The sequence below is a fragment of the Microcaecilia unicolor genome, chromosome 2, assembly GCF_901765095.1.
Source record: "Microcaecilia unicolor chromosome 2, aMicUni1.1, whole genome shotgun sequence".
In the NCBI taxonomy this organism is placed as follows: Eukaryota; Metazoa; Chordata; class Amphibia; order Gymnophiona; family Siphonopidae; genus Microcaecilia; species Microcaecilia unicolor.
Genome location: NC_044032.1, coordinates 465,302,254 through 465,327,022, shown reverse-complemented (window position 1 = coordinate 465,327,022; position 24,769 = coordinate 465,302,254). Strand labels below are relative to the sequence as shown.

Genomic DNA, 24,769 nt, shown 5'->3' with positions numbered 1-24,769 from the left:
AAAATACTACCTTTTGTTACCAGATTACAAGGTGGTTTACAAGTCAATTCATACTCCATTACCCCCTTATATTGTATGGGGAGTCCCCCCCAAAACTTAGTGTACTCAACTATACACCACTACAATAGCCTTTATGGCTGCAGGTGTACCAGCTAGAGTGGGTTACGGGTCTGGGCTCCTTTCTCTACAGTGTACTGCACCTACCACTAGTCTACTCTAATAGGACTGGCCACAACATCTGAAGCTGTCATTACTGTTTCTTTCATATCTTTGGAGGGGGGGGGGGGGTTATGCCTTAATCCCTCCAGTGGTCATCTGCTCATTTAGGGCACCTTTTTGTGAGTTAGTCATGGTTGAAACAGGTCTAGACCAAAACATCTTTTAGCCCTGGATGTTTTCGCTTTGTTCCAAACATGCCCCTTTGTGATTTGCACATGCTGCCGAGAAAAGCATCTCAAATCTGAGTTTTGAAAATCACAATGTGGATGTTTTTCAAAAAAATGTCCAAATGCCATTTTATGCCGTATGTGAGATTTTTTCTCTTTTGAAAATGAACCCCATAGTTGCGTTACTGCTACACAATATTTTACCATTTCCTAGGGTTATATGATTGTCTTTATATCTTTTCTAGTCATTTTTTAAAAATGTTGTCAGGCCGCCACTTTTTGGAGCGCATATTCAGTGTTATTTGCTAGGTACTATCATCAGAGGAAATTCCACTTAAAAAAAAAAAAAAAGAAATGAAAATCCCCCAAACATCATGGTGATAAATATTTTCAGACTTCTACTCTATAAAATGTTTAGAACATACACAGGTGTGCCAGTAAATGTTTAAGAACTGGCTCTCTCTCTCTCTCCCCCCCCCCCCCCCCCCCCCAAAAAAAAAAAAAAAAAAAAAAGCAAAAATGTATTTTTTGGGTCAACGGTTAAATGCATGCTCCGGTTAACTGCATGTATTTGTTTGGTCCCTGACCCTTGCACTTAAGCAGACTGCACTGTGTGTGTATTATATATATATATATATATATATATATATATTTATACATACACAAACACACACACAAGGTGCAATCTACTTAAGTGCAAGGGTCTGGGACCAAATACACGCAGTTAGCCGGAGCATGCACTTAACCATTGTGACCCAAAAAAGAAGCTTGACATCTGATAAACATGTACAGTACTGTTTATTATATGTACAGTATACAGTGTCCGTTAACTGACGTAATCAGTCATAGTCCTCTGTACACTCTTGTCTCTCTCATAGTGTGAAGAATAAGGGGCTGTCCTATCCTGGGTAGTCCACTGGGTGGTGCTGTTCCCACAGGAATGGGGGGAAATGCTTATGCTTAGGATGAGTCACTGGAGGGAGCCAGTAGGGGAAGCCAGGTGGAGGTCGCTAGGACCTGGGAGAGTCCTGGGTTGGAAACAGGTGAAGGTTGTTATGGGCTGGGTCCTGCCTGGAATGAGGGGGAAGTGCCTAAAGGGGTATAGAAGCTAGTCACCCATTTTATACCTGCCTGAGTTTGGAAAAGGAGAAGAGAAAGGAACCGGAGAACTGGCAGCTGAGGAAAGAGGATTCCCTGAAGGTACTGGCTAGACTCTAGAGACTTTTGTGTGTTAATTTGTGGCGTATTCTTTTGCCAGTCTTCCAGAAGCTGGTCTTTCTGCTTCAAGATACGTGAAATTTGACTGGGATTGACACCATATTCTTTAGCAATAGATACCTGACTTTGTTTTCTAATTTTTTTAAGAACTTCTATTCATTCAGCCAGTGTTAAAGTCTTACAGTTGCGAGACGACGACGATGACTCCAGTGTACACTCTAACAACGTTCTTTCGCTTATTCTGCCTGTGGCAGTTTACCAAGATTTCAAATGTACTGCCCCTTTGTCACGCGCCAATCGGCTTCCATATTCCGTGCGCGCGCTTATGCGGAGTCTTTCCTGCAGAGGAGCAGTCTTAAACCAGGCATATAAGCGAATCTTGCACTTATCAGTGGAGCGCTAAACCAAAGTTTGTCCCCATAGAAATTGATGGCGCCAAAAACAGGACCGAAGTACGGCATGCAGTTCAACAGAGCATGCGCTTATCCGATGTGAACAAATGGAGTGCACTGTGTTAGCGCACCGGTCTTGCAATCCAGAGGTGGTCGGTTCAAATCCCACTGCTGCTCCTTGTGATCTTGGGCAAGTCACTTAACCCTCTATTGCCTCAGGTACAAACTTAGATTGTGTGCCCTCCTGGGACAGAGAAATATCCAGTGTACCTGAATGTAACTCACCTTGAGCTACTACTGAAAAAGTTGTGAGCAAAATCAAAATAAATAAATATTATACTTTATTGGTACAAAGGATATGTGTAGGCAGCAACCAATTTACAAATAGTATTAACACATACAGTATTCTTTACGGCAAATTCCATATGGCCAACTGATTTTCAAGAATGCTTTGGTTGATTTTTTGCCACACTCTTGTAGCTGTAGCCAACCTAAGGGTGTCTTTTACAAAGGTCTGGTAGCGTTTTTAGAACGCTAATGATTATTGCAGGCTAACCGCTACAGACGACCACAGGAATATATGGGCATCTAATGTTTAGTGCATGCTTTTAGCACGTGCTAAAAACACTAGAGCACCTTTATAAAAAGGCCCTATGTTTGCTATATATCCAAGATTTTACAAATGGAGTTGAATCACAATCTATTAACTCTTTTCCCAATACTATTTGTTATGATTCTGCCGGTTTGGCTGAGGGGGAGGGGGGACGTCTCTTCTGATTGGCTGCTAGGGTTTGTGCTGACGTCAGGGGATAGTACTTTAGCCTGCAGCTGAAGAGTTCCTCTGCTTTTGCGTTACTTACACTCTTGAGGTGACTTGAAAGCCGCAGTTCTTGGTCAGAACGTACTCTGTGCTCTGACTTTGATCTGAGTTCCCTGTTCGGGGGGGTGTGGGGGGGTGTGTGTGTGTGCGTGCGTGTGTAATTAGTTCTCTTGCCTCCAGCTGGGCTTCCCTTCGCTGGCTGCAGTTCTCTGTGGGAAGCCAGCTGCTTGTTCCTCAGTGGGGGCTGGGCTTTGTTGCTTGTCTGAGAGAGTCCTCTCCTGTTGTTTGTTTACAAGGATTTCCCTTTCCAGTGTCCCGGCCTGCTGGCTCAGTGAGTTTAACCCTTTGTGTACTGTGTGTTCTATCGGCCCTGCTCCTCCTCGGGAAGCGTTCTCTCTGTTTGTTTGCTGATTTATGGAACTCTCTCTCTCCCTGGTGTGCCAAGTGGCTCTACAAGCTTAACCCTTTGTGTTCTGTTTGCCTCTGTCTGCAGTGGGTTTGAGGCAAAGGCTTTCTGCCTTCCTTGTGTCTGGTTCCTCTGGCTTCTGCCTGGGGCTTCCTAACCCTTGTGGGGGGGGGGGGTTGCTATGTTAGTTCCCCTGTCCTGCGCTAGTCCCCTGGGTGGGCGTGGCCCGCTCTGGTTCTTTTGTTTCTCCCTCTGCCCTATCGCTGGTGTTCAGCGAGTGTCTGGCATCTTGGGGCCCCGGGGGGGCCCTCTGGGTTCTTTCTCCCCCTCCTGTGTGTGTCTGGGTTCCTGTTCGGCCGTGAGGCCTGTACGAGTGGCTCTGTGTGCGTGGGTTCCGGTTCGGCCGCAAGGCCCGCCTGTTTGCCTATTTCCCTTCTTCCTGAGGGACTGCGGGGAGGGGTAGCCTAGGGGTTTTGTGTAGCTGGGGTGTGTGGTGGTGGGTCGGTCTCCCCTTGGCCTGGGTCGGCGCCCTGCTGGCCTCGGCCAGGGCCCAAGGGCTCACGACCAACCCAACGGATTACACTATTGACATTAAATCTAACATATGATTTCCTGTCAGACTATTTCTTACCCTATATACCAACTACTGGGAAACTGGAACAAGCTGGAGTGTTACACATTCCTATACAGATACTACATGCCAGCAGAATCCTTCACCTCAGTTGCACATGCAGAGGCCACAAAAAAAACCATGTAGACAGAAACTGGACCCCCACCCCCCAGGAAGACAAATTCTATAAGCAGTGAAAATATGGTAAAAGTAACAAATGCATTTTCTTCCGTACTCTGCTAAATACAAAATTGGAAAAGATGTGCATTTCCAAAAAAAACAAACATCCATAACCAGCATGACCCCTTTCCCAGTGGTGTGCTAGAGTTAGCTTGCACAGGCTTGCAAGCGCCATTTGTTAAGTTTTTAAGAATTTTAGGAGCCAGTTGTTAAAGTAGCCCCCTCCCCTTCTGAACACCCTTTTACTTTGCTTGCGGGGTTGAAGAGCCCTGCCAGCCAAATAAATAGAAGCCACAGCTCCCTGCTGCTTGTTTCCGGCTCTGAGTAGTATGCTAGGACTTCTCACACATACTCAAAGTCCCAGCATGCTGCTCAGAGTCGGATACAGGCAGCAGGGAGCAGCAGTACTCCAGTTATTTGGCTGGCAGAGCTCAGCATCCCTGCCAGCAAAGGTATGCCTAGCGTACTTGCGATGGGGGGGGGGGGGGAAGAGAGAGAGAGGAATGCATTACCCCCCTCCAAAACTGTAGGGCTGGCTACACCTGGAGAGAAAGTTTGTTAAAAATTTACCATTTTCCTTTCTCTCCCATCCATGAGCAGCATGTCCCCCTCCCCTCTCATCCATGTGCTGCATTTCCCCCTTTCCCTTCCCCATGTACAACATGTCCCCCTCACCAATCTTTGTTCCAGCCTCCTCCCTGCACCCACACTCCATCCTTTTTTTTTTTTTTTTTTTTACAGCCCACCTCCCTGCATCCACAGCCATGATCCATCTTCTTTTTTTTACAGCCCTCCTGCCTGCACCCACACTCCATCCAAATTTTTTCCAGTCCCTCTCTGCATCCAGTCATGACCCACCTTTTTTTTTTTTTTTTTACAGCCTCTTTCCTGCACCCACTCCATCCACCTTTTTACAGCCCACTTCCCTGCATCCACAGCCATCATCCACCTTTTTTACAGCTCCCTCCATCCACTTTTTTTTTCTTTACTGTCTCTCCTCCTCCCTGCACCCACACAACTCCATCCATCCAACTGCCCTGCCCCATACCCCAAGCTCTGTTGGTCTAGTTGCTTCTTTCCTGCTTGCTGCCGCCACTTCTTCAAAATGGCAGCCGAGACTTCAAGCGGAAGTCTCACAAGACAACCACTTGAACTCTAAGCAGTCTCACGAGGCCGCCACTTGATGTCTCAGCAGCCATTTTGAAGAAACAGAAGCAGCAGGAAGGAAAGAGTGGGGTTCTTTCTAGCCCTGAAGAGGCCACTAGACCACCAGGGTGCGTTAAGTGAGAAGGGCAGACTGAGGCTAAGCCAGCCAATTAGAGTCCCTGTGTGCTGGGGAAGAACTGGCTCTCTAAATTGTGCAAAACTGAACAACTGGCTCTTGCAAGCCGGTGTGAGCCGGCTCCAGAAAACCATTACATTTAAATATAATTTAGGTAACTAACTACCTGTTCCTCTGATCCTATTCCCACCCATCTACTTAACACTATCTCTCCTACTGTCATCCCTTTATCTGTCATATCCTCAATCTTTCACTGTCCACTGCGACTGTTCCTGATGCCTTTAAACATGCCGTAGTCACACTACTCCTTAAAAAACCTTCATTGGACCCTACCTGTCCTTCCAACTATCACCCCCATGTCCCTCCTCCCTTTCCTGTCCAAGATACTTGAACGTGCTGTTCACCACCGTTGCCTTGACTTTCATTCATCTCAAGCTATTCTTGATCCACTTCAATCTGGCTTTCGCTCTCTTCATTCAACTGAAACAGCACTAGCTAAAGTCTCCAATGATTGAATCTGGCCAGATCCAAAGGTCTCTAATCTATCCTCACCCTTCTCGGTCTATCTGCTGTTTTTGACACTGTTGATCACAGCCTACTCCTTGATACGCTGTCCTCACCTGGATTTCAGGGCTCTGTTCTTTCCTGGTTTTCTTCTTATCTCTCCCAGCGTACCTTTAGTGTATACTCTAGTAGATCCTCCTCTACTTCTATCCCACTGTCAGTTGGTGCACCTCAGGGATCTGTCCTGGGACCTCTTCTTTTCTCCATCTATACTTCTTCCCTTGGTACTCTGATCTCATCCCATGGTTTTCAGTATCATCTTTACGCTGACTCCCCCCAGATCTACCTCTCCACACCAGAAATCTCAGCCGAAATCCAAGCCAAAGTATCAGCCTGCCTGTCTGACATTGCTGCCTGGATGTCTCAGTGCTATCTGAAACTAAACATGACCAAGACTGAGCTTCTTATCTTTCCCCCATTCTCTATTTCTGTGGATAACACTCCAATCCTTCCTGTCTCATCAGCTCGTAACCTTGGGGTCATCTTAGACTCCTCCTTCTCTGCACATATTCAGCAGACTGCTAAAACCTGTTGTTTCTTTCTCTATAATATCACCAAAATTTGCCCTTTCCTTTCTGAGCACACTACCAGAACCCTCATCCACACTCTTATTACCTCTCGCTTAGACTATTGCAACTTGCTTCTCACAGGTCTCCCACTTAGCCATCTCTCTCCTCTTCAATCTGTTCAAAATTCTGCTGAACGACTAATGTTCTGCCAGTGTCGTTATGCTCATATTAGCCCTCTCCTCAAGTCACTTCACTGGCTTCCTATCTGTTTCTGCATACACTTCAAACTCCTCTTATTGATCTATAAATGCATTCACTCTGCAGCTCCTCAGTACCTCTCCACTCTCATCTCTCCCTACATTCCTCCCCGGGAACTCCGTTCACTGGGTAAATCTATTTATCTGCACCCTTCTCCTCCACTGCTAACTCCAGACTCCGTTCTTTTTATCTTGCTGCACCATATGCCTGGAATAGACTTCCTGAGCTGGTACATCAAGCTCCATCTCTGGCCGTCTTCAAATCTAAGCTAAAAGCCCACCTTTTTGATGCTGCTTTTAACTCCTAACCCTTATTCACTTGTTCAGAACCCTTTTTATCATCCTCACTTTAATATTCCCTTATCTCGTTTGTCCTGTTTGTCTGTCCTAATTAGATTGTAAGCTCTGTCGAGCAGGGACTGTCTCTTCATGTTCAAGTGTACAGTGCTGCGTACGTCTAGTAGCGCTTTAGAAATGATAAGTAGTAGTAGGTACTAAATTTTTGCACTGTTTTTAGAGTTGTATTACTAATATGATGTATCTAGAAAAAAAACTGGAAGGCATTCACACCCAAGGTGTTTTAAACTAATTCCACTTCACATGAAGTGATCAGTGCAGTGCATTATTTCTAGCAAAAAAGGTGCTGGTACTCAAATGCCAGACCATCCTTCAGGGACGAGGGTGATCACTCAGGGACCCACCCCACAACAGCCAGGCTCCCTGCAACCAGTCACAGAATCTATGACAAGGCAGAACTGGTGTGTAGAGCCTGAGCTCTTTCATTAAAACTTAGGGACCATGGGTCAATTTTAATAGACAATGGAAAAGGTGCCGGTACTTAGTACCCCCAAGTACCCCCTCAACAAAAGCCCTGGATCAGTGCACATTAAAAACCAGTACTGATGCTATTAGCACAATGTAGCAAATCTGAAAAAAGTAGCACTCAGTAGTTTTTCAAAAAAAAAAAGGCTGCAGTGTACAAATAAAATTTCAAACCACTACATCTAGATAGCTCTTTACTGGGGCAATTCCTTTTTCACCTTTTTTTTTTTTTTACACAGTACTTTTGATGTTGCTAATAGTTTTACTTTGAAGTTTTTGACTGTTCTGTTTTTTTTCCTCTTTTTCAATCATAGCTTATGCTAATGCTTGCTGTGTATTTTCCTTTTTGTAAATTACAACACTATACAAAGTAAGGTTGAACTGGGAAAAAAAATCATCTGAGGTGCATCAAATTAGTAAGTAGCTACCAACATTTTGAAGCCAATTACTACTACTACTAGACATTTCTAAAGCACTACTAGGGTTACGCAGTGCTATACAATTTAACATAGAAGGACAGTCTTATCTCCCACTCTCAGAGGGAGGAGCTCAGTGTGCTTGTTTGCCTAGGGTCTACTAAAGGGTTAATCCTGCCCTGGCTGTGCACTAACAGCACATGTTAATTCACACTAACTGCTTTGCACATTTTAGTAAAAAGGTCCCCCAAGTCTGAATAGCAACTGGTTCCAAAAATTCTTAAAAAAAAAAAACTAACAAGCGCCTCTTGCAAGCCTGGGTGAGCAGGCTCCAGCACACCACTGGGAAAGGAGAACATTCTGCTTATTGGTGTTTGCTTTTTTGGAAATGTACTACTTTTTACAATGGTGGTGGACTTTTTTTTTTTTTTTTTGCATGTGCTTATGTTATCCCTTTTACTGAGGTGTGCTAAGCAGTTACGCATGTGAATTAGCATGCGCTGTATGTGCACAGCCAGACCTTATGCAAAAAAGCACCACTGAGCCCCCCCCCCCCCAACCACTATAATACAAATGTATTAAAAACTCCAACAAATGGGGCCCATGAGGAAAAACAGCAGGTAAGCTGTACTGCTCACTGACTCCTCCTGCCCACTGGAGGACAATACACAGGAGGGTGGCAAGAATAAACAGAACTCTGTGAGCAGCAGTGGCTCTAGTTATGTGATAGAGCTTCTCCCAAACTTTTAGGCCCGAGGCACATGCCTAGCTTGCCCATGCCTTAATCCTGCCCTGTGTACAGCCTTGGTAACCATCAATGTGCTGGCATGACAGCACATATTAATTCATATGCTAACTGCACAGCCTAATATAAGACAAGAAATGGGAATGGACTGTACATTGCACTTAGCATATGTTAATTTACTATGTGTTATCGATACACATAGCACAGATGCATTTACTGCCTATTAAATAAGAGGCAGTAGGTGCATTTGTGCTTTCTGCAATTGTCATTACCATGCGATAAAGTGAAGTAATCTTCTGTGCAAGGGCTGTAAGGGAACATGCATTCACTGTGGGTTAGTTTATACATCTAGAGAGATTTACTCCTTTTAATTGATATTTAAAACAGCTTAAATTAAAAACATTCATAACATACGCAACAACAGATGTGAGCAGAGATGAACTAAATTATGATCCAAAATAACCATAATTAAAAGTGAGAATTATTAACTGAAGACATCTATTTATCAACCCCCCCCCCCCCACCCCCATTTGCAAACAAACTATGCTTTGGAAGTTTAAGTTCCAAAATACGCTCATATTTCCTATACAATACTATCCAGTTCAACCATATAATCACATTCAAATTATAATTATCTTTCCAATGATTGATAGTTTTTAACACATTAAGTTCCATAGATTTTTTTCACAAGCTGCAAAGTTCCTATCTCTTTCAATCTCTAGATTTATTTGGGGATTGGGGGAGGGGGGCTCCAGATTTATTTCAATATATTATTGTGTTCTTTATAAAATATTTGATTGATATATTTGGGGTCCTCATTCTCACATCCTTCTTTCAACTCTTGCCACCCTTCTTCCTTTTCTAAAATCACAGATGATAAACTGCACATCTTCCCTCCTCCTCCAAACTCACTACTTGTTCCCTGGATCCCATTCCCACCCATCTACTCAATCTCCTGTACTGTCATCCCTTCTGTCAGATCCTCAATCTATCACTTTCCACTGCAACTGTTCACGATGCCTTTAAACATGCCGTATATACTACGATGGTCCCAAAAAAACAAACAAGGCAACCGATCTGCAAACTCCAATGTGGAAAACACAGCAAGCAGATCAACAGAAACACACACAAATGTTTAATGGAACAAATGTTTATTAAATACAAGCCATGTTTCGCCCACATAGAGGCTGCGTCGGGGGCTATATGGTCTATATAAAACTCTTCACCACCACGAACATTCGCTCTCCAGAGAACAGCAGCGTGCACAGCAATATCTTAAGTGATATGCTGAACTTTGGATTCTGTAGCCAATTTATGTGTTGTGGCTGAGTTACCTTGTTTGACTCCTGAAGCAGGTGCGGTTTGCACCAAAACGCAGGACTGCATCGAGTCTTTGGAACTGATTTTTGATTTTGTACCTGGGAGGGGGGACCTTGCAAAACGGAGCGAGGGAGGACCTTGCAAAACGGAGGGAGGGGGGGGCCTGGAAAACGGTACATCTTTTCTATTTTTATATGTTGCAGAGTAGAGAAGAAAATGCATTTCCGTTTTGCTTTTACCAGTATTGTACTGCTTATAGAGTCTGGCATATATGGAGCGGAGGAGGGGTCTTCATTTCAGTTTGGAATTTATGTCTGCTAGAGCTGGTAGCAGATATTAGAAATGTATGGGGCCTGTGAAAAAAAACCTCATTCATTGGCCTTAAATCTCCAGTTTTGTCGTGGGCCTCCCTTGGCGCCTCTGCTCCCCCTCCGTGGGCAGCAGGAAACAAATTAAGACCTTATCTCCTGCTGCTATAGGATGACTCTTGCAATAAGAGCTGCAAAATCTCACAGTTCTTAACATGAGACTGGTCCTATGGTAGCAGGAGATAACATTTTATTAAGGTGTCTCCTGTTGCCGACAGAGAGGGAGGTGGCATGTTGGTGTCGTGAAGATTTGGAGGAGAAGGTCATGGAATTGAGGTGTGTTGGGGTGGAGCCAAGTGGAGTGGGTGGAGTTGGGGGCAGGCAGGGAAGAGTACGACAGGGCTGGAGGCGTGTCCTAAAATCTCCCTTTCAAAAATTGGACCCCCTTGGCAGCTCTGTATTGGTCTTTATCCGACACCATTCACCGTGTTTTGTTACCTCAGCCAGCCCACCTTTGTTCCTGACAAAAAGCAGAGGGGAGAGCAGACAATTTGCAGAGACATTTCTGTGGGTAAATAAGCATTTCCTTATAGAAAACCCTTTGAAATAAGCCCCACAATGCTTAGCTAGCATAATATTTTCTGGCACCATGGTATTTCCCTTTGTCTCTTTCAGCTTCAGTTGCTTGCAGCTTTGGTCACATTAAAAAGGAAGTTCTAAACCTAATTGAACCATGATGCCGCTAGCCACGGATTTACCTTCCATCTCTTCCTCGGCTTGCTGTGCTCTTCTTTGGGCCATCATTCTGTTCATGTTCCTCCTCCGCCTTGGCATTCCTTCTCCTCGATCCTCAGTCTGAGGCCGAGGCCGTGCCACTGCAGCCACCGCATCCTCCTGATGTTCCTGACCAGCTGGGGAGTACAAACACATTTGTTTAAAGCCATTAAACTGCTCATTATTACTGCATGCCCAGCTAACACTCAGATATACAAAACAGAACTGCAGATCACCCACACACAGCTCAATATTACAATAAAGGCAGAGGTGAAACCATTATCCTTATGAATGTTAAATGAAAACTCTAGCTCCACATAGATAAGGCTTATTTTGATTCAGGGGTCCTTCTAAGAAGGTGCGCTAACAGATCCAGTGCACACTAATGAATTAGTGTGTGTTAAGTGACATACTGCCCATGGATAAAAGATGGGCTACACGGAAGTTAGCACACCTTAGTAAAAGGGCCACTTAACCTCTTGGATACAGCTTATTCTTGTCACAGAAAAATGCATTTTCTCAATTTTGTTTTCTTCAAATATGCTTCCATGCTTGCAACCCCCTCCCCCCCCAGGGGGCCGTATGCTCTGATTTGCAAAACATTTCAGGTGAGAAGTGGTAACACAGGGTAGTTTGGTGGAAAGGGTGTGTAGTTATCAGCAGACTTCAGTCAGAACATTACTTGTTTGCAGTATATAAAATGAATAACAAATTTAAAACACTACATGCTAACAGTTATTTAAATCGTATATCCAAAGAGTAAATTAGAGAGCAATATATTCAATTATTTTCCATGGTGTGCATAAGTACATAAGTATTGCCATACTGGGTCAGACTAAAGGTCCACCAAGCCCAGCACCCTGTTTCCAACAGTGGCCAATCCCAGTCACAAATACCTGGCAAGATCCCAAAAAAGTTCAATACATTTTATGCTTCTTATCCCAGAATAAGTAGTGGATTTTCTCCAAGTCAATTTAATAATGGTCTATGGACTTTTCCTTTAGGAAGCTGTCCAGATTTTTTAAACCCCGCTAAGCTAACTGCCTTTACCACATTCTCTGGCAACAAATTCCATGGGTAAAGTAAAGCCCATGATTTATAGTGTACACTACAATTGCAATGAACTGAAGAAACTTAGGGGCCCTTTTACAAAGCGTTGGTAAGCCCAATGCAGGCTTACTGCACGTTAACTCTGAACTACCACTGACCCAACATGGCCGCCGGCAGTAGTTCTGCCTTGAGTTTGCACCATTTCCTGCGCACTGGCAACAAATTTTTTACAGCGTGGTGCTAACCCAGCGATAATCGGGCATTGCCGCGAGCTGCCCAGTTACCGCAAGAGTCCTTACTGCCACCTTAATTGGTGGTGGGGTAAGTGCTCTTCCAGCATGGCCACACAGTAAGAGTAATCTTACTGCATGGCTATTTTTTAGGGGCTTTTTACCCGCTGCAGTAAAAAGGGCCCTGCGTGCACGGCAAAAGGCCCCCATTGTTACCACAGGGCCCTTTTTCCCGCTACTTAGTAAAAGAACCCTTTAAATTGCGTTTCTTGCTAATATTTGGCCTAACACTTCAGAGTAATTCATCCACTTTCAGGCCAGAAAAGAGGCAGAGGAAAAATAAATCTCAACTTGTGCTTTGAACACATGTATTAAGTTAATAATACACCACCGCCTTTCAACCAAAACTTCTACTTTATGATCCTAGGTATATATGTCAGCTTATAAAGGAGGGAGACAGGGAGGATTATTATTAGTAAAGAAATACAAGTGGAGAAGGCATGCAGAGCATGGCTAATGGAATAGTTTCCAACGACATGTGTGTATGTATGTATCTTTATGGGCTGGTATGTCTGTGTGTTTTGTATGTACACATGTGTTTTTGTGTCAGTGCATATGTGCATATTTGTACACGTGGGCAAATTAGTATGTGTGTGTGTTATACCTTGGTGGGTTCTCTGTGTGGCCCTTTTACTAAGATGCATAAGGGCCTACACGCATACAGCACGTGCCAAATCAGCACTACTGCCCAGCTAGCAAGTGAGCTGGGAGTAATTCCGAATTTGGCACACGCCGAATCCCACGGTAAAAAATAATTTTCTATTTTCTACAGCAGGCTGCTTACCCAATGGTAAACAGCAGTTGGCACTTGCTGCATGCTTATTGCACAAGTAGCGCGTGATATTTACTGCTAGGTCAATGGGTGGCGGTAAGGTCTCAGGCTGAAAATGAGCGCGCGCTAGTTTCAATTTTAGCGCACATCCATTTTCTGATCCCTTAAAAAAGACCCTTTTTCCTAAATGCGATAAACATTGGCCCAACACACACCCAAAAGATGTGCTCGCACTACCGCGGGCCACTTTTTACCACGGCTTAGTAAAAGGGCCCCTGTGTGTGTTTGGGAGCGGAGATGAAAGGGGAGGACTGTTTAAAAAGTGCAATTCTGTGTTACTGTAAACCAGTATTTGTATACTGCAGAGTGGTTTCTGTTGGAGGCTGTAGCTTTTTTGGGATGGGGAACAGGGAGAGGCAGTATAAAAGCATGAATATCCTAACCACTATTGTGATCTCACAATGCATATCCATACATTATTTAAACAGCCAGCTAAACCAAGACATCTAATGGAAGACTCCCTTTCTTAGTTTCCAACTGTTTATTGCAAATAAATGAAACAGATAACTTATTGCATGCAGATAATCAAAAGAAAGAGTTCCGCCCAGGCAGGGTGAGTCCGTGATGCTGGATGCTGCCAAACTGAAAGAATGAAGTTGAGTGACTAGAGAGATGGATTCTGAATTATTGCAAAGTGGAAGTTAAAACTTTAGTGGAAAAGGATATGTCTGACTGGATACATGCAAGGTTAGGATATTGACTTCTTTGGTAGAATACAGAGGAGAGGGGTGCAGAGAGCTGAGGACAGCTTGCTTTAGAGCCCAAGGTGGAGAACTGAAGTATAGTTTTCTAAAGCTCAGTCAGTTTTGAGCAATGCAATTAATTTCATTCATCAAGGCAAGATTCATCACGTATCTTAAAACAGACACAAAAAAGACTGAGTTTTGGAAATGAGCTCTTCAATTCTGTTCTGCAGGGAAGGGTTTACAGAGGACTAAGTAACAATCAATGGGGTAATAGAACGTGCTTGAGGGCTGAAGCCTTAACATAAAACTTCTGAACGACTGGAGAAAATGTGTCATATGCAAGGGGTGACTTATAAAAACAGAGGAGTCCAATCAGGAAGTTAATAATAGCTTGAATCACATAATGCAAATAAAAACACAATAACTGTAAAAGGTACACACAACTGTGGGGGCAAAATAGCTATGTTTCACTGTATATAAATTTCTATACTATAGAAACTGGAACTTCTCCCACAGGAATGCATTGGTCCATTTTTTATTTTAGGGGGGGGGAGGGGGGGCTTTTAGGTATGTGGAATCCTCCAGTCTGATTTGGTCCATTTTCAAATTGTGTGTGTGTTTTTTTTAACTGTGTTTTCCCCCACATGCCAAGTGTCACTCTATTGTTAAATTTTTGGAGAATTATTTTGGCCCCAGATAGTAAAATTATGTCTTACCTGATAATTTTCTTTCGTTTAACGTAGCAGATGAATCCAGGAACTAGTGGGTTAAGTCCGCCTACCAGCAGGTGGAGATAGAGATAAACAAACTAAAGGCAGTGATGCCAGACGGCCAGATCCTTCCCCAGTTAGTATGTCATTCGTAAGCATTTGCCAAGGCCAAAAATATGAAACTAATAACAACCAGAAACCATCCTCACTATGAAAAACAGAGAACCAAATAAGAACCTCGAAATAACTGCAACTTGATCCAGAAATTGGAATCCTTTCCGTGTTCCCATATCTGTTTGAACTCTGCAAAAAAGAACCCGGAAGGAAAAAAATAGCCACACTACGCGGAAAATGAAAAAACCGTCGGCTGAACTATGGAGGGATCCAGAATTCATCTGCTGCGTTAAAGGAAAGAAAATCATCAGGTAAAACATAATTTTACCTTCCTTGTCACTTGCAGCAGATAAATCCAGGAACTAGTTGGATGTACCAAAGCATTCTTTAAGTAGGGTGGGAAGCCGACGCTCCCCACGCCAACACTCCTGCCTCAAAACTCGTATCCTCCCGAGCAGACACGTCTAGCCTATAATGCTTCGCAAAAGTATGACGGGACGCCCAAGTAGTCGCCCGACAAATCTCTTCCAGAGATAAGGCCTCCGCCTCCGCCCAAGAAGCCGCCTATGCCCGAGCAGAATGCGCCTTCAGGGCCACTGGAGACACCCACCCTTGTAGCAGGTTTGCCGCTCCAATGGCTTCCCTAATCCAGTGAGCATTGGAAGCCTTAGAAGCCGCCTCACCTCTTTTCGATCCGGACAAAAGCACAGAGATGATCTGAGCGTTGAAACTCGTTAGAGATCTGCAAGTACCGAAATAAGGCTCTCCGCACGTCCAGGAAACGTAGCGAAGCAAACTCCTCCGGATAATCCTCTCTTCGAAAAAGACACAAGATAAACCGCCTGATTGACATGGAAAGCCGAAAGCACTTTAGGTAGAAACGACGGCATCGTCCGGATCGACACCCCTGCTTCAGAAAACTGCAAAAAAGGATCTCTGCAAGACAAAGCCTGAATTTCAGAAATTCTCCTAGCCGAAGCAATGGCCACCAAAAACACTGTCTTAAGCGTTAGATCCTTCTCAGAAACCTTATTCAACTGCTCAAACGGTGGGGCCTGGAGGGCTCGCAGTACCACATTCAAATGCCACGCTGGGCACGATTGCCGCAGAGGAGGCCGAAGCAGAAGAGCCCCACGTAGGAAATGGACCACATCAGAGTGAACTGCTAAAGAGGAACCGTCCAGTTTGCCCCTAAAACAAGACAGCTCGGCCACCTGCACTCAAAGGGAATTATATGCCAATCCCTTTTGAAGACCACCCTGAATGAACTCCAGAATAACGAATATCCGCCCAAAAAGGAAATTCAGCACGAAAAGCACACCACGCCGCGAAAGCTTTCCACACTCGCGCATACGCTGCTGAAGTAGACTGGTTCCGTGCCTCCAAAAGACTGGCAATGACTGGTCCTGAAAATCCCTTCTTCCTCAGCTGCCTCCAAAGCGGGAGGGATTTTCCATCTGAACTGGCTCTTGATGCAGCAGAACGGGAGTCACCGGAAGTCACAATGGTGGCTCAGAGTGCTCGAACGAGATCCACACACCATGGCCGTCGGGGCCAGTCTGGGGACACTAGAATGACCGGCCCCCGATGCCGCCCTATGTGGCAAAGAACTCTATCAGAGGCCACGGAGGAAAAACATACAGTAGCTGTTGTTCTGGCCATGACTGGAGAAGAGCGTCCAATCCTGCGGATCCTGGCTGCCGTTTGCAGCTGAAGAACTGGGGAACTTTGGCATTGCAAGCCACGGCCATGAGATCCATTACTGGTCTTCCCCAACGTTGACAGACTGAGTAGAAACCAGATGACTCGTGTCCATATTGACCACCCAACCTAAGGATTGCCGCAATCACTCGGTCGGTGACCACTCGACTCTCCTCTGCTGTCGTCGCCCGAATCAGCCAGTCGTCGAGATATGGATGCACTCGAATCCCCTCCTTCCGCAGGAACGCTGCCACCGCCACCATAACCTTGGAAAAAGTGCATGGGGCAGTGGCCATTCCGAAAGGAAGGGCCCGAAACTGGAAGTGCTGACCCAGCACCGCAAATCTGAGAAATCTCTGATGGGGCTGCCAAATGGGAATGTGCAGGTAAGCTTCCCTCAAATTGAGAGTCGTCAAAAACTCGCCTGGTTGAACAGCAGCAATAACTGCCCTTAATGTCTCCATGCGGAAGTGACGAACCCGCAAAAACTGGTTTACTTTTCTGAGATCGAGAATAGACCGAAAAGCCCCTCCCTTCTTTGGAACCACAAAGAAGATGGAGTACCAACCTGTGTGCCTTTCGAGAGGAGGAACAGCACGATAGACCCTATCCTTAGCAGGTCTCGCAAACACTGCAAAACCGCTGTCCTCTTGGCCCATGATACACAGCAGGACTCCAGAAAAAAGTCTGTGACGGGAGAGGAGAATTCTAGCTTGTAACCTTCTCGCACCACATCGAAGACCCACTGGTCCGAAGTAATTCTGGCCCACTCTGGAAGTAACAGAGAAAGCCGACCACCGATCTGCTCTCCTCCTGAGTGGACCTGCGCCCCATCACTGGGAGGCCCGAGAAGGAGCCCCCTGAGAGGGGGGTCCAGCCGAACGCTTTTTGTTGCGAAAGGAAGAATGCTGCCCAAAACGAGGGCGCTGAAAGGTTGCATTGGCCTGCTCCGGGTGATACTGTCGCATCTCTCTGAAACGTGACCTTGAGGCTCCCTGCCTGGAAGTAGACTTGGGTCTATCCTCTGGAAGACGCTGAGATTTGGAATCCCCCAAATCTTTAACAATCTTTTCTAGGTCTTCCCCAAAAAGCAATTTCCCTCGGAAAGGCAATTTAATGAGCCATTGCTTAGAGGCCATATCTGCAGCCCAATGACGGAGCCACAGAAGACGCCAAGAGGAAATGGTCAAGGCCGCGAGTTTGGCCGAAGCACGGACCAAATCATACAAGGCATCCGACAAGTACGCCAGCCCAATATCCATCAGCGACATCTGAGAAGTTCCCGGCATATCAGACTCCGAAATCAAATCCATGACAGAATGTAGCCAACTGAGACAAGCTCTAGCCGCATAAGAACTACAAACAGCTTGAAGTGTCAAAGCGGCCACCTCAAAGGCACGTTTTAAAGAGGCCTCTAGTCGTCTGTCTTGAATATCCTTAAGTACCACATCACCTTCCACTGGAAGAGTAGTCTTTTTAGTGACCGCCGTCACCAGGGCATCCACCCTAGGCAGAGCAAACTGCTCTAAACGATCCACTGAAACCGGATACAGCCGGGCCATAGCCCTGGCCACTTTCAGCTCCCCATCCGGGTCCGCCCACTAGGCCGAAATCAACTCTCAAATAGCTTCATGTACCGGAAAGGCCTTAGAAGGTCATCTGGTACTAGCCATCTTGGGGCTCACCGCCTGAGAAGCCGCAAGATCAGGGTCCTCTATATTCAGGGCTTCCAGTGCCTGAGAGATAAAGAAGGGCAACTCCACCTTATGGAAAATCCTCATGGCGGAAGAGTCCTCCAGTTGGTCAGTGAGGACACCGTCCTCCACGTCCTGTACCCCCCCCCCCCCCCCGTCTGCTCCAAGAAAGCCACCACCACGGAGGAAGCTGCCGGCGACCGTATGTAGGACCCCTCTCCTCAGACCCCAAAGAAAGCCTAGGCTTTTTAAGGGAGAAAAAAATCCTCTGGGGAAAAACCCAAAATCCCCTGGTTACCCCTAGAACCCCTGAGAGGTTCAAAGGCAGAAGCTGTCGCAGCCGCGTGGTGGGGGGGGGGGGAGGGCAAGGCTCTTTTCAACAAAAACGCCTGATGGAGTAGCAAAATAAACTCTGGCGAAAACCCCTCCCCCACAACAGAGGTTGCAGCGATGGCAGCTGCACCACCGCCCACAGTGCCTGACGCCCCCCCCCCCCCCCCACTCTCCTACCAGCAGAGAAGCTTTGCCCAAAACCGCTACCGGAGCCGGGTCTGCGACCGATCGCAAAATGGTGCGAGAATCGCCAGGCTCCAGGCGGGAAAGCACGCTCTCAAGGGGGGGGCACTGCTCCATAGAGTCCTGCCCAAATCAACACACCCCGCGCTGCAAAGGCCTGCTGCCGAACGCCATTTCCCACATTGGGAACAGCGTTTTACCGCCTCCGCTGCCATCACCCGCCCCCGAACAAGAACCCAGCAGGACTTACCTTGGACCAGGAAAGCGCAGAAACTGACAGCTGAGCCGAAGAAAAAAAAACTCTCCGACTCCACTTGGAGGCAGGCGCAGACAAGCAGGCAACAAAAAACAGGACTCTTGACAGCAGTAACACAAACCTGCTCTCAGCAAAAACACACCTCCCTGTGCTTCTCTGTTTCTCTTCTAAACAAATTCTATGGTTCTCTTTTTTTTTTTTTTGTGAGGGGGCAGAAACAAACAGGGAAGGAAAGGAACAGCAAAAGCCTGTTCAGAGGGAATTTGAGGTGCAGCAGGGACCCAGCAACTGCGTATGCTGCCAAAGGGGGCAGCACCAGTCCACCACCCCCGGCTCAAACTGGCCACCGGCCCAGGAGCACCCTCAGAGGCCTTGGGCCCAGGAGCTGGAGAAAAAGCAGTCCACCACCTGCTGAGATAGAGACATACTGAGGAAGGAGTTGGGCAGCAGGGTTGCCAAATAAAAACAAAAATTCCCACACAAAACCGCCCACACCCCACCCCCGCCGTCATCAACCCCGCCCCGTCCGTCATCACCCACACCCCCCGCCGTCATCAACCCCGCCCCTTCCGTCATCAGCCCCACCCCTTCCGTCATCAGCCCCACCCCTTCCGTCATCGCCCCGCCCAATACGTCACAAACCCCGCCTCTGTCTCCATTAGCCCCACCCCCCGCCGGCCGAAAAACCGCCCCAAAACCCGCACAGAAAAAACAAAACGAGCCCAAAAAACCGCAACCCGCCGCGAGCAAAAGTTTCCCGCAGCGGGTTGCGGAAAACCGCCCAATTGGGCGGGAAAACCGCCCATCTGGCAACCGTGCTGGGCAGGCCATCTGGCATCACAGCCTTTAGTTTGATTATCTCTATCTCCATCTGCTGGTAGGCGGACTTAACCCACTAGTTCCTGGATTAATCTGCTCCAAGTGACAAGGAAAAAAAAAGACAGACATTCTCAACCCCTTTTGTATATATATTTTTCTCCAAAATCCATTAGATTGAAAAGAATAAACTGAGGAACACAGAAAAAAAATTGACTTTTTTTGTTATACAAAGTATGATAAAATTTGGGCTTAGTGTGTTTTAACACAGGACATTCCTCTGCACTAAGCCCAGATTTAACAAGGAACTTTTTAAGGCTTTTTAAAAGTATTTGTAGGTCATGTGGTAATGTCATCAGCAACACAAAACAGAAACTCTTACCACCTCCTACTTAGGAGGTGCTAGGTGCTCCTGCCTTAAGTGTGTGCTATTCAGTTAGCATGTGCTAATCAGAATACATTAGCCAGATAGTGCAGGTATGTCCACTCCACTCCCCACTCACGACATGAACTCTACAAAGTGTTTTTTTTTTTTTTTTTTTTTTTTTTTTTAACTAGGGCCATGTTTACTCAAGCTTAACATGCCTTAACTGCAATATGGCCCATAGGAATAAGGGAAGGAGTGGCCTAGTGGTTAGGGTGGTGGACTTTGGTCTTGGGGAAGGTAAAATTATGTATCATACCTGATAATCTTCTTTCCATTAATCATAGCTGATCAATCCATAGACTGGTGGGTTGTGTCCATCTACCAGCAGGTGGAGATAGAGAGCAATCCTTTTGCCTCCCTATATGTGGTCATGTGCTGCCGGAAACTCCTCAGTATGTCGATATCCAAGCTCCATCCGCAGGACTCAGCACTTAGAGAATTACACCCACAAAGGGACACTCTGCCCAGCTCACCACCGCCGAAACGGGGGAGGGGAATTAACCCAGCTAATCCCCACACAAGTGGGGGAGGGGAATCCGTCCAGCTCATCCCCGCGGAGCGGGGGAGGGACACCACCCTGCCGATGCGGGGGGATCTGGCTTATCCTGCAACTGCAACCGCGGGAGGAGCTGACTGACCCTAACACCGCCGAAGCGGAAGGAGTACAAAGCTGCCCTACAGCCGCACGAAGCGGGAGGGAGCGCCGGCAGAATTTATGTCTCAATCCAGCCCCGTAAAACGGAGGGGAGAGGAATGCAGCAGCTCACTAACACAAACTCGTCTCAACTCTTGAAGAATCCAATTGAAAAAACTTGAACACGAAGTCCTCCTGAACAGGAACTGAAGACTAAACTTGAACCTGAAATGCAACCAGAATATAAACAGTACAGATATCTGGGAGGGGCTATGGATTGATCAGCTATGATTAATGGAAAGAAAATTATCAGGTATGATACATAATTTTACCTTCCATATCATCATGCTGATCAATCCATAGACTGGTGGGATGTACCGAAGCAGTACTCACCCAGGGCGGGTCACTGAAATCCCTGACCGCAACACTGAAGCTCCAAACCGGGCCTCCGCCCGAGCAGCCACAGTCAAGCGGTAATGCCTGGAGAAGGTATGGGCCGATGCCCAAGTTGCCGCCTTGCAAATCTCTTCCAAGGAGACGGACCCGGCCTCTGCCATCGAGGCCGCCTGAGCTCTAGTGGAGTGAGCCTTCAGCTGGATAGGCGGCACCTTCCCCGCGGCCATATAAGCCGCTGCAATGGCTTCCTTGACCCATCTTGCCACTGTAGGCTTAGCAGCCTGCAGACCCTTACGAGGACCTGCAAACAGGACAAACAGATGATCCGACTTCCGGAAATCATTGGTCACTTCCAAGTATCTGATGATGACTCGTCTCACATCCAGATATCTGAGAGCAGAGTATTCCTCTGGGAAGTCCTCCCTACGAAAGGAAGGGAGACAGAGCTGCTGATTCATATGGAAGCGAGAAACAATCTTGGGCAGGAAGGAAGGCACTGTGCGAATAGACACTCCTGCCTCAGTGAACTGCAGAAAGGGCTCGCGACATGAGAGTGCCTGGAGCTCGGAAACTCTTCTGGCTGAAGTGATAGCCACCAAAAAGACTGCTTTCAACGTCAGGTCTTTCAGAGATGCCCTCGCCAAGGGTTCAAAAGGCGGCTTCTGCAAGGCTCTTAGCACCAGGTTGAGATTCCACGCAGGCACCACGGAGTGCAGAGGAGGGCGCAGGTGATTAACTCCCTTGAGAAAATGCACCACATCTGGCTGCGAAGCCAGGGAAGCACCCTTCAGACGTCCCCTGAAGCAAGCCAGAGCCGCTACCTGGACTTTAAGGGAACTGAGCGACAGGCCTTTCTCCAGACCTTCTTGCAGGAACGCCAGCACTGAAGAAATTGGAGCAGTGAAGGGAGAAAGTGAGCCTGCTTCACACCACGCTGCAAAGGTACGCCAAACCCTGGCGTAAGCAGTAGAAGTAGAGCGCTTCCTCGCTCTCAGCATAGTGGCGATGACCTTGTCTGAGAAGCCCTTCTTCCTCAGACGCTGCCGCTCAATAGCCAGGCCGTAAGACCAAAGGGGGAGGGATCCTCCATCACCACGGGACCCTGATGCAACAGGCCCTGCTCCACTGGCAGCCGCAGAGGGTAGTCCACTGAGAGCCTGATCAAGTCCGCATACCAGGGACGTCTGGGCCAGTCCGGACCCACCAGGATTATCCGGCCCGAATGCTTTGCCACCCGGTCTAGTACCCTGCCCAACATGGGCCAGGGCGGGAACACATAGAGAAGCTCTTGTGTCGGCCACTGTTGGAGAAGAGCATCTACTCCCAGAGATCGAGGGTCCCGTCCTCTGCTGAAAAAGCGCGGCACTTGGCAATTGGCCGATGACGCCATCAGATCTAGGCTCGGCTGGCCCCAGCGCTTCGTGATGTCCAAGAACGCCTGAGCCAATAACTGCCACTCTCCGGGATCCAAGGTATGGCGACTGAGAAAGTCCGCCTTGACATTCATGACTCCGGCAATGTGGGCCGCTGACAGCTGTTCCAGGTTCGCTTCCGCCCACTGGCATAGATTCATGGCTTCCTTGGCTAGAGGGGCGCTCTTGGTACCTCCCTGGCGGTTGACATAGGCCACAGCCGTGGCATTGTCCGACAGGACCCGTACTGGCTTCAACGCCAGTACCGGGAGGAACTCCAAAAAGCGCCAACCGAATGGCTCTGAGTTCCAGGAGGTTGATAGACCACTTTGCCTCTGCAGGAGACCAGAGCCCCTGCGCTGTCCTTCCCATGCAGTGGGCTCCCCAGCCCGTCAAAGAGGCATCCGTCGTGACGACAATCCACTCCGGGGTCACAAGAGGCATCCCTGCAGACAACTTGTCTGTCTTCAGCCACCAGCTCAGCGCCTTGCGCACTGCTGGGTCCAAGGGAAGGTGCACAGCATAATCCTCCGACACCGGAGTCCAGCGCTGCAGCAGAGAGTGTTGTAGTGGTCTCATATGAGCCCTGGCCCAGGGCACTACTTCCATCGTGGCCGACATAGAGCCCAACAGCTGCACATAGTCCCAAGCCCGAAGCGGAGAGGCTACTAGGAACTGGTCCACCTGAGCCTGAAGTTTGACAATCCGATTGTCCGGCAGGAACACTCTGCCCACTTGGGTGTCGAATCGAACTCCCAGATACTCCAGGGACTGAGTCGGGCGCAGCTGGCTTTTCTCCCAGTTGATGATCCACCCCAGGGAGCTCAAAAGAGCAATCACCCGGTCCACAGCTTTGCCACACTCTGCATAAGAGGGGGCTCGGATCAACCAGTCGTCCAGATAAGGATGGACTTGTACTCCTTCCTTTCGCAGGAAGGCCGCGATGACCACCATTACTTTGGAGAAGGTCCGCGGAGCAGTAGCCAACCCGAACGGGAGGGCTCTGAACTGGAAGTGTCGGCCCAGGACTGCAAAACGCAGAAAGCGTTGATGAGGAGGCCAGATGGGAATATGCAGGTACGCTTCCTTGATGTCCAAGGATGCCAGGAACTCCCCTGCCTTCACTGCCGTTATAACAGAGCGGAGAGTCTCCATGCGAAAGTGCCGAACTTTCAAGGCCCGATTGACCCCTTTGAGGTCGAGGATAGGCCGTACAGAACCTCCTTTCTTTGGTACCACAAAGTAAATGGAGTAACGTCCCTTGCCAAGCTGATTTTCTGGCACCGGAACGACCGCACCCAGGCGGATCAGATTGTCCAAGGTCTGCTGCACTGCCATAGCTTTGACCGGAGACTTGCAGGGAGAGAGTACAAACCCGTCTCTTAAGGGTCGGCAGAACTCTAGCTTGTAGCCGTCTCTGATGACTTCCAGCACCCAAGCGTCTGAAGTTACCCTGGTCCACTCGCCCAGAAACAAGGACAGGCGTCCTCCAATCTGCACTGGGCCATGGACCAGGACCCCGTCATTGGGTACGAGACCCTGGGGGAGGACCGGAGGGCGCACCTCCGGGACGGCGGTCTCTGCGAAAGGAATGCTGCTTGGGGGAGAAGTTCCTCTTGAAGGAAGAGGGGGCAGAGAAGCCCGACTTGCCCGGGCGGTACCGACGGGCTTCCTGAAACCGTCCTCTGGAGTTACCGGGGCGAGCACTGGCCCGAGCCCTGACCTCGGGTAACCTCTTGCCCTTAGACGTGCCGAGATCGGTCACAATTTTGTCCAGCTCGACCCCAAAGAGCAGCTTGCCTTTAAAAGGCAACTTAGCCAGGCGGGACTTAGAGGTGTGGTCCGCAGACCAATGTTTCAGCCAAAGCCACCGCCGCGCAGAGACTGTCTGAGCCATACCTTTAGCCGAGGCTCTCAAGACATCATACAGTAAGTCTGCCAAATAAGCCAAGCCCGATTCCAGGGCCGGCCAATCAGCCCTCAAGGAAGGATCCGAGGGGGAAGCCCGCTGCACAATAGTCAGGCACGCCCTGGCCACGTAGGAGCCGCAAACTGAGGCCTGCAAACTTAAGGCAGCCGCCTCAAAGGACGACCTTAAGGCCGCCTCCAATCTTCTGTCTTGGGCGTCCTTTAGGGCCGTGCCACCTTCCACCGGCAACGCCGTTTTCTTAGTCACCGCAGTGATTAAAGAATCCACGGTAGGCCAAAGAAAGGCCTCCCGTTCAC

The 24,769-nt window shown here is 47.8% G+C and overlaps 1 protein-coding gene across 2 annotated transcripts in view; it reads right to left on the bottom strand.

Annotated features, from left to right (window-relative positions):
- Nucleotides 1-24,769, bottom strand: part of DDRGK1 (DDRGK domain containing 1) — a 263,903-nt gene that overhangs the window by 230,650 nt on the left and 8,484 nt on the right. Inside the window, exons 2-4 of one of the 2 annotated variants that reach the window (XM_030190994.1) lie at nt 21,704-21,707; nt 19,751-19,760; nt 10,994-11,146 (exon numbers count right to left, since the gene is read on the bottom strand). In XM_030190994.1, coding sequence (XP_030046854.1) covers nt 10,994-11,146; nt 19,751-19,760; nt 21,704-21,707 — 167 coding nt within the window. The remainder of the gene's footprint in view (nt 1-10,993; nt 11,147-19,750; nt 19,761-21,703; nt 21,708-24,769) is intronic. The other variant, XM_030190995.1, reaches the window with a different exon arrangement.